This window comes from Platichthys flesus, chromosome 7 (assembly GCF_949316205.1).
Source record: "Platichthys flesus chromosome 7, fPlaFle2.1, whole genome shotgun sequence".
Lineage (NCBI taxonomy): Eukaryota > Metazoa > Chordata > Actinopteri > Pleuronectiformes > Pleuronectidae > Platichthys > Platichthys flesus.
In genome coordinates, this window is record NC_084951.1 from 26671138 (window position 1) to 26681444 (window position 10307).

Sequence of the window (10307 nt, forward strand, 5' to 3'; positions counted from 1 at the left end):
ATGGTCGCTCACTGCTCTGTGTGTCCTGCACCAGATGGGTCAAAAGCGGAGGTTCAATTTCCCTACCTGCATGAGTGTGCCTGTGCATGTGTGTGGGACGAATAAATGCATCTTAATCTTAATCATTTTAATCAGCTGCGTCTCAGTTTCTTCATCAAAAGCTTCATGATGAAAGTAACCGTCTGTCACCAGGGAGACATTTGATGGTTTGAAGAAACAGGAAGTCGAACAACAAGATGCAGGAAGTGAACAGGTTTAATCAAAGAACAGAGTACTGCACAGCGCACACACAGCCTCTTATCCTCACACTGTGTTCACTGTCCCACACAGGCAGGAAAATAAAGGCACTCAAACACTCTCATCCTTTTTTTCATCAGTGTCTCCAGCATTTATTTGATTACATGTGATATGATATAAACCAGTGGTTGTAATGTTTTTATTATAAGCCAAGCTGTTTTAAACAATTATATTTGTATATTCAGTTGGTTGGAATCTGCAGCTTCACTACGAGATGTCACTAAATCTGAGTCTTTAGATTTTTCTATAAAAGAAGAAAACTAAAATGTCAAACTTAAATTATCGATACAAACGTTATTAATACGTTTGGTTTCTGTGGATAGGCGAGTGAATATCTGTGCTTTTAATGACGTGTCTCCATCTTTTTAAACGTGTGCTGATCACGTGTTCATCAGTTAAAAGAACGATAAAAACATTAAGAAAAACAATAAAATTCCAACTGAATTTTTTTTTTGTTCTGGGCATAAACTTCTGTGACATCATCAACAAAGACGACATTTTTGTCCAATGAACTTTCAGAATAAAAGACAGAAGGTCCGCTGGTGGTAGTTTCAGGGGTTGAACCAACAACCTGCTGCTGATGAATATCTGCACTTGAAAAGATAAAACATCACTTCTTTTCTTCTTCTGTTTTGTGACTTTTTGGCATTTACAAATACGCCATATTCTCTTTCCTTCATCTTCCTCTACTTCATCCCTCCTCCTCTTCACTTCCGTCTCCTCCTCTCAGCTCCATGGAGGGATCTCCTCTCCAAACTTCGCACAGTGAGCAGCATTTTTTGCTTCGAACAGAACCTGACGAGAGAGAAGATGAATTAAAGGATGAAAGGATGAAAGAATAGGTGAGTGCTCTCTGACTGGGTTTTACCTGGTTGTGGACGTAGGACTCACACCGGTAGCACCACACAGAGAGATCGGAGAAGCTCAGGACCAGAGGATGTTCAGACACGACACCGTGAGTCACCATGTGTTCGTTCACATACCTACCACACAACACCTGAGAACACACACACACACACACACACACACACACACACACACACACACACACACACACACACACACACACACACACACACACACACACACACACACACACACACACACACACACACACACACACACACACACAGAGAGAAAATCAGCCAATTGAACATGAACTTATTCTGGATCAAAGTGTGTAAAGGACCCCAAGGCTCCAGCCTCAAAAAGCAGGAAGTGAGGAAGAAAAGGAGGAGAAGAGGATGAGGAAGTGAAGAAGACAATGTGCAGAATAGGAGGAGGTGAAAGAGGTGGTCCTCAGGGTCACTTGAGTGAGTGAAGGTGATGTTAGACCTGGTAGCAGGTGAGACAGATCCAGTTCTCAGCTTCAGAGCCACAGTCCTGACACGGCATGAAGATGTTTATACCTGAGGAGGGGAGGGGCTTAACAGAGTCCAGGTGAGGACACCAGGAGAGAGGGTCGACCACGTATAGAGACGACTGACAGAGACAGACAGACATAGAGACAGACAGGAAGAGCGAAAGGTTAATTTCAGATCGCCGTCTCCTTGGAAAAACTCATCGTATCAAAATGTTTCCTGACTTCGTCGGTTCCTCCTCCACACGTCAGCTCCACACAAATCTCAGGCTTCGACCAACCACACGCCCCCGCTGCCTCAAGCTCCGCCCCCGCTCTTCCAGCAGCCTCGTCTCCAACAACAATCTTAAACCATTAAAAGGATCAATAAATGATATGTCAGAAAAATTAACCAGTAACTTGTGATGTCACAGTATGATGTCACAGCTGTTTCACCTGAGCTAATCATTGCAATGAATGAGACATTTTACAGATGAAAACTGGACCAATCACCTGAGTCTGTGGCAGTGTGCTGTCTGCTGATTGGTTCTGCTCACATACGGCTACACTGGTGGACTCTACCTTTACTTCACCCTCACAAGTGACCTCCAGGTTGGGCCGGACCTTCGACCTGGCCCCGCCCACTGGAGTGGACGTTGCAGGTGTGTGACTGACTGAAGTGTGACTGAGGTCCAAACTGGCCAATCCCTGAGTGAGCTGGTCAAGACTGTGCTCCGCCTGATTGGACAAAAAACCACAGGTAGAGACACGGTTACAGAAGTTTGTTTTAGTGATGATCTCACTTCCTGTTGTATTTAATTGTCTGAACTATCACCATTAAGTCCTTCGCTCCTGCAGGGGGCAGCGGGGGGCCGGCAGTGCCGCTCTGCTCAGACTTTCTGCCTTTTCCTTTCGAACTACGTTTCCCATGATGCTTCGGGGAGGGCAGGGACGCCCGCACAGACTCTGGGACTGCGGACAAGAATGATATAAAATAAGCAAACAAAAAAACAAACTAACAAACAAAAAGAACACAAATAAACACTCCCTGTACTGACTGTTTATCCTCAAGGACCTCCAGTAGGGGGCGTGGTGTTGGATGACCTCGGTGATTGTTGCCACAGCGCAGCGATGAGGGGGGGGGAGTGGGGTCACAAGGGGTGGAGGAGGGTCTCCTAGCAACATGCTGGTGCACAGCGCCATGGAGTCAGAGATGGACGACAAGTTGTAACCTCCCTGAAGAGACGGAGACGAGAGACTGAGTCACAGCTCAACGGCAATGACATCATCAGGAAGTGATGTCACACTGTTGCCATAAATAAGTAATCACCTCCGTTAATTTCACATAAATTCATGTTTCCTTGTTTATCATCACCTCGAGTATGAGGAGGACCCGCCCCCCAGCCAGTGACATCAGCAGATGTGTGAGGTGGGCGTATCCCTCAGGGGTCACATGATATCCGCCTAGCGGGTCACCCCGCGCTGCATCGAACCCGGCCGACACCAGGATCAGACCGGGGTTAAACTGCAGAGAAAGGATCGACCAATCAGTGGACTCCGTCAGTTCTGACCAGAGTGTGGGTCTGTGTGTGTGTGTGTGTGTGTGTGTGTGTTACCTCGGTAGCTATCGGCATGACAATGTGGTGAAAAGCAGCGAGGTAGTCAGCGTCGCCCATCCGTCCTCCGCTCCACGCCACGTTGACGTTAAACCCCGCCCCTTTGGCCACACCCACTCGGTTTGGGGCGGCGTCCACCGACGATGGAAAGAATGTCCCGTTGTCATAGCGATGGAGGGAGATGTACAGAACACTGGAGACAAAGAGAGAGAATCCATCATCATGTTGCATCACACATCTCCTCCCCCCCCCCCCCTCCGCCTCCTCCCCCCCCTCCTCCTCCTCCTCCTCACCTGTCATCGTCCTCGAACATGTGTTGTGTCCCGTTGCCATGGTGAACGTCCCAGTCCAGGATGAGGACTCTCAGTGGGGCATGATGGGAGATTTTCTGGGCGTGGCGAGCGGCGAGCGCTGCCGTGTTAAAGAAGCAGAAGCCACATGGAGAGTCTCTCTCTGCGTGATGTCCAGGAGGTCGCACGATCGCCACGCCGTTACTCACCTGCAGAGGAAACAGTGATTAGAGCTCACCTGTACAACGTGAAGCTGTGTGTGTGTGTGTGTCTGTGTGTGTGTTACCTCTCCTCTCAGGATTCTCTCCACAGCGTTAAAACAGCCTCCAGCCGCAAGCTGAGCAGAATGAAAACTCTGGTTGTTGAAGAAAATCGAATTAAACTCTTCTCCAAGTTTATGAAGATCTCTGGACTTCATCCCCGACGACGATTTAATGAGCTTCACATGTTGCTTACTGACACAAGCACAAGCACACACAAACACACACACACACACACACACGCACACAAACACACAGTCACTGAGTATTTCTACAGTTGAGTATATTTAATAATAATAAAAAGTCATGTTCAGAAATTAAAGCTGTCTGTCCATTGAGATGATAGATTTAATTTGAAAGGGTCACAGGACATACTGAGTTTTTAGTCAAATTGAAATACTGATGAGTCCTTATCTGAAGATGTGATGTCACGACCTTCAGCTTCACCTCCGACCTCAGCTGAACGTGGTCATACCTGTGACACATGGTCAGCTCCTCCTCTGTGGCCAGGCGTGCTGGTATCCTCTGGCAGCGCTCCACCAGTCCCAGCTGCTGGTGTTTAGAGAAGATCTTGGCGATTCTCTGTGGTTGCTCCGGGTGATGTCTGAGGCACAAGATTCACGGTTCAACGTTCATCAAGTGTTCACCTCATCATGCCCCCCCGACCGGCCGACACGTGACTCACCGGTCCCACATGTTCAGATGCTCCATCATCCTCTCATCATAAACCAGACCTGTTGTAGTGACAACAGAGGGGGCGGAGCTGGGTCCCTCCGTACTCTGCTCATCGGACATTGCTCTGATGACACTGCCCTCAGCCAATGAGACGCCTCCTGCACAGAAGACAGGAACAGAGAAATTCAGGAAGTAAATCTCGCTGTTACAAAGAGAGAGGTCTGCCTCCATCAGTAAAATGTATCCTGTGTGGATGCTGCTGTTGATGATTGGTCGGAATGTGAGGTGACACAGAGTTAAACCGGATTCTATTACAGGTATGAATGTACAGGTGGATCGTTTTTCGGACTTTCATGAGACTTAAGTCCCGCCCCTACCCTGACCGCCCCTCCTCCAGTGTGTGCATCTTACCCAGCACCTGCAGACTCGCCCAGTGGGGATACTGAGCACTAACGGTCCGAGAGAGCGACTGCAAGGCACTGAGAGAGAGAGAGAGAGAGAGAGAGAGAGAGAGAGAGAGAGAGAGAGAGAGAGAGAGGTGAGATGTTACAGGACTGAAGGTCACATGACTTACAGGACTCCAGCTGTAGAGTGAAAGCATTGACAGGGTCAGGGGCGTTGTTAGCCCTGGGCGTCTGGGGCTTTAGCCCCGGATGTATTATGAATAGCCCCGGATCAATTTCGCATCAATTTTTTTTTTATTTTATTTTTTTTTAATTTTTAATTTTTTTTTTTTAAATTATAGCCCCGCGATAACATTCGCTGATTATAAAGCAAACGTTTTTCCAAAGCAGTCATGTATGTTTTAGAAAATTTAGATGAATTGCTCCAGTTTCTCCCCTGGCCATAGAACGGGCAGCATATCCACATTGATGGATTTAACTAACTGACGTGCAAAATTTTCCCCCCTTAGTCAATGTTCGCCCCTGGGCTAAGCCCCCGATGTCTCATGATCCTAACAACGCCCCTGGACAGGGTGATAGTATAATGAGTGAAATGCATGCTGGGATAAATAGACTGAGGTTTGTCATGTTACTCACCTGTCAGATATAGTAGAGGGCGGAGTCAGAGAAGGACAGGCTCCTCCCAGCAGAGCTCTGACACAGGCTGCAACGCCCTCTGCTGTCGACTGCAGGTTATAACCTCCCTACACAGCGAGTGAGACAGAGTGTGTGAGTGTGTGTGTGTGTGTGTGTGTGTGTGTGAGTTATGCATCATGATTTTACCTCGAGAGCAAGAACCAGTCGACCTTCAGCCAAACTCATCAACAAGTGAGTCAGAACATGGAAACACTGAGGAGTCACACACATCTCCCCCTGAACACACACACACACACACACACACACAGACACACACACACAAACACACACAGAGTTAGATCAGTGTAGACACAGTAATAAAACAAATCACAGATCAATAACAAACCTTTGGATCTCCGACTGCAGCATCGAATCCGGCAGAGACCAGAACAAGCTGAGGCTGAAACTGAACACTCAACATGATTAATACCATTATAATTATATATGAATGATACATTTGTGTGTGTGAGTGTGTGTGTTACCTCGTAGGCAACAGGCAGCAGCAGTTGATGAAAAGCAGTGATGTAATCAGCATCAGTCATCCCCGTCTGAAGGAAGAACAGGTGAGAACACCGAAGCAGATAAATGAAAATAACCAAAGATGAAGGGAAAGTCAAACCAGTTTGTCTCCACCAACCAGTTCAGTTCCAATCACATTCAAGGAGTGGGGCTGTAGCCTCAGAAGAGGACACTCAGTCGTGGGACATGTCTCTCACCTTGTCCCAGGCCAGGTTCATGGTTAGTCCTTCAGCTCGTCCACTGCCCACGAACCCCCCGTCAGACTCGGCCAGGTGAGGCCAGAAAGATCCCTGCTCGTGCCTGTGGACGCTGAAGTACAGGACACTGGGAGGGGGGGGGGGGGGTGAAGTGTTGTTAGTGACATTAAAGTTTGTAAAGTTGGAAACACAAACAGAAGATGAACAGTTCACCTGGGGTCTTCCTGAAACAGGTCCTGGATCCCCTGACCATGATGCACATCCCAGTCCACTATCAACACTCTGAAACACACACACACAAAAACACACAAACACATACACACAATCTTATTTATGGCACATCTCAGACTGTAACATCCTCTTAATCTTCTTATATTTTTTTTTATCCTCTGGTTTTACTTTCTTTAAATGTCTGACTTGATTGATGACACACACACACACACACACACACACACCTGCTGGCTGAGTGTTTGACCTGAGCGTAGCGAGCAGCGATGGCGACGCTGTTGAACACACAGAATCCGTTCGGCTCGTTGGCCTGAGCGTGATGACCTGGAGGCCTGAGGACGACAGAGTGTTACTGATGATGTGTTCAGGGACCGGCTGCACCTGAACGCAGCACGATGAGCTGCTGCTTTACCTGATGACAGCGAATCCATTCCTGAGTTCAGAGGTCATCACCTGATCCACCAGCTGCAGCACCGAACCCACCGCCGACGCACACACCTTGAAGGACTCCTGCAGACACACACACAGTTTCACAGGGTTCTACAGGAATCACACATACTGTCTTATGTAACAGCTTGGTGTGTGTGTGTGTGTGTGTGTGTGTGTGTGTGTGTGTGTGTGTGTGTGTTCTTACAGGATGCAGGTAAACAGAGTCGTATTTCTCAGACAGAGTGTGTAGTTCACTCTCTGACATCGTCTGAGTCGATTTTATCATGTCCACATAAGGTTTCCTAAAAACAAGACAGAAGAGCCAATCAGAGGACAGTAGAATACATAAATCACTTCCAGGATTGTTTATGTTATTATTATTTTTTAGACTCACATGTGAGCGAGAAGCAGCTCGTCCTCTGTAGCTTCTCTGGGCTGAAACAACAAGACAGGTGTTAGAAAGACAGAGAGAGAGAGAGAGAGAAAGAGAGAGAGAGTCAGACAGACAGACAGACAGACAGACAGACACAGACAGACAGACAGACAGACAGACTAACCTCCACTCTGATGCAGTGAGACAGCAGCTCTTGTGTCTCCAGCTCCTTCATGATGGACGTCACTCTGTGTGGACTCTCTACATGACTGACAACAACAACAGGGTCAGCTGATCGTGGTCATGTGACAGAGACATTTTACATGATACATTTATATTTCATATCTAACACACAGACGGGTGAGGGTCAGTTACCTTGGTTCCCACAGGTTCTGATGATGAGTGAAGATGTCAGAGTAAACAAGACCAGTACCACTGACTGAAGATCTGCTGGACAGGTTCTACACACAAACACACACACACACAGACAGATATCAAAATACACACTTGTGTCTGTCTAGCTGTTACGACACACAAAGTGTTTTCAGATATGCAATAATGTCCAGACATTTTCAGGAAATTTCAGAGTCGCTGTCTGAGAACACAAATCAGTCAGTTGCTCTGGACATGTGTCTGTTGTTGTGAAAACCTCCTGCTGCTTCTTTACATGTGAAACACAAACTACAGAAAACGGTTTCAGTCGGATTCTCAAACACTGAGTCTGAGTTAATGTTTAGTGTCAACAGTTAAGGAGAGACACACACACACACACACACATATACAAACAAACACACACGTAGGTTGTTGTGTTTACCAGTGTCTTCAGTCTGCTGTTTAGCTCGTCCTCCGTCTGATCTCTGCTTCGGTCCATCTTTCCTCTCCTCTTCATCTCCTTCAGACTCTCTCCTCCTCTTCTTGTCTCCTTTCCTTCATTCTGAAACCAAACAGACCAACATTCAAACACAAGCAGCTGAAGAAGTGTGTGTGTGTGTGTGTGTGTTTGTGTGTGTGTGTGTGTGTCTGTGAGTGTGTGTGTGTGTACTCTGAGACATCAGGTCAAGTTCCAGCTCTGGTATATGATTGACTGCTGCTCAGGTTAATCTTTCACAAGGGGCGCTGTTACTGTCAGGGGCAACATGAGGGTTTGTGAATTGTGTGTCTGAGTGTGAGTGAGTGAGTGTGTGTCTGAGTGTGAGTGAGGGAGTGTGTGTCTAACCTGAGGGGACAGACGAGGAGATCTTCTGGCGGGCTTAGATCCAGATCCTGGAGGATCCGGTTCAGACTTCATCTCTGATCCACCTGAAAACAGACGCACAAGAAGATGACAAATGTCAAATACGACACACAACACAGAAAGATGCTCAGATTCACACAACACACACTGAGATTGTCCTTTATTGTCCACATCTGTCCCAGAGTTTAAACTGGATGTCTGCAGGATCACACTCTGTTTGACAGCAACTCATTTATCCTGAAACATCAGGAGACAAGGACGACTGTCAGAGGACAACTGTCCACAGCCACTGTCCACAGTAATGTCCACAGACATATTATCAACTACTGTCCACAGTCATGTCCACAGACATTTTATCAACAACTGTCCACAGTAATGTCCACAGACATATTATCAACTACTGTCCACAGTCATGTCCACAGACATTTTATCAACAACTGTCCACAGTCATGTCCACAGACATATTATCAACCACTGTCCACAGTCATGTCCACAGACATTTTATCAACAACTGTCCACAGTCATGTCCACAGACATTTTATCAACAACTGTCCACAGTCATGTCCACAGACATTTTATCAACTACTGTCCACAGTCATGTCCACAGACATTTTATCAACCACTGTCCACAGTCATGTCCACAGACATTTTATCAACAACTGTCCACAGTCATGTCCACAGACATTTTATCAACCACTGTCCACAGTCATGTTATCAACTACTGTCCACAGTCATGTCCACATACATTTTATCAACTACTGTCCACAGTCATGTCCACAACTACTGTCCACAGTCATGTCCACATACATTTTATCAACTACTGTCCACAGTCATGTCCACATACATTTTATCAACTACTGTCCACAGACATGTCCACAGAGGAGCGGGACCGTGTCCCTGTCGTCACACTGAAGTGTAGCTGAGCTAACGTGTTGGCCGCGGTGCTAACAGAACTCTGTCTGTCTTATCTGAGGACATGAGACACAGGGACCCACTCACCTTTTCTCTCTCTCTGTCTCTCTCTACTTGTTTCTGTCTGAGCGGAAACGGAGGAGTGTCACTGTCGCACATCCTACACGTCACAGGGCGCCGTCGACTGACGTAACGTACCGTGGGACCAATAGGCAGCTTCGAGACCAAACTCAAATCTTTCAGTGTTTGTATTTGATTTGATTTTAAGATTCATTCTATTCAATGCAAACAATCAAAAACAAACCATGTGACTCGAAAGATTATTATTATTAAATGACTCAGAGAAATATAATCAACTCTTTTTATTATCTTTAATTATTTATTCATTTCCTTTTATTATGTTAATCTTATGAATTTACCAGTGTATATTTACATAATATTTCCTTTGTTGCGTTGCCTCAAGTTTTTATGTTTGTGTTTGTGAGCTATTCAATGTTAAATTATTAAAAAAGTACATACTTATGTGCACACTACGTATCAGATATTATATATGTTTTTAATATATTTTGAAATTATTATCTTTATTTTAACTGATTCTAGTAAACTGATTTCTTCTGTTATTTAAACTGATAAAGAACGAGAACATCACTCAGGATATCTCTTTCCTCCTTAAATTCATTCAAACTGCACCAAGTCACACACACTCATAAATATCAGGCCTCTAAATATTGTTCTTTGGAAGATCCATGGATTATTCTCTGGGAAAATATCCATCCCACAATGTTAAAGAAAATATAGAAAAATCATGAATCCACCTCTCGATCTGCACCAAATCCCAGTCCTGACCCTGAACCACATC

General features: G+C 45.9%; 1 protein-coding gene across 1 annotated transcript; it reads right to left on the bottom strand.

Moving 5' to 3' along the window:
* Nucleotides 1-237: 237 nt before the first annotated feature.
* Nucleotides 238-9642, bottom strand: hdac6 (histone deacetylase 6). The gene is made up of 29 exons (XM_062391717.1): nucleotides 9536-9642; nucleotides 8519-8601; nucleotides 8117-8236; nucleotides 7678-7763; nucleotides 7487-7571; nucleotides 7324-7364; nucleotides 7135-7231; nucleotides 6913-7010; nucleotides 6728-6832; nucleotides 6486-6554; nucleotides 6273-6399; nucleotides 6039-6104; nucleotides 5903-5962; nucleotides 5704-5793; nucleotides 5518-5624; nucleotides 4889-4956; nucleotides 4488-4635; nucleotides 4278-4406; nucleotides 3829-3997; nucleotides 3546-3751; nucleotides 3253-3445; nucleotides 3012-3161; nucleotides 2695-2872; nucleotides 2472-2608; nucleotides 2150-2374; nucleotides 1883-2002; nucleotides 1633-1779; nucleotides 1166-1294; nucleotides 238-1092 (listed from the first exon to the last, which is right to left on the bottom strand). Exons 2-29 carry the CDS (start codon nucleotides 8588-8590, stop codon nucleotides 1024-1026), a joined length of 3291 nt encoding a protein of 1096 aa, XP_062247701.1. The 5' UTR covers nucleotides 8591-8601; nucleotides 9536-9642; the 3' UTR covers nucleotides 238-1023.
* Between the last annotated feature and the right edge of the window lie 665 nt (nucleotides 9643-10307).

Excerpts from the sequence above, each read along its gene's own strand:
- hdac6 (XM_062391717.1), bottom strand. The coding sequence starts at position 8,590 with ATGAAGTCTGAACCGGATCCTCCAGGATCTGGATCTAAGCCCGCCAGA. Across the intron at positions 8,237-8,518 it reads CTCCTCGTCTGTCCCCTCAG|AATGAAGGAAAGGAGACAAG; the intron begins GTTAGACACACA and ends GTTTGGTTTCAG. Across the intron at positions 3,752-3,828 it reads AGAGAATCCTGAGAGGAGAG|GTGAGTAACGGCGTGGCGAT; the intron begins GTAACACACACA and ends TTTCCTCTGCAG.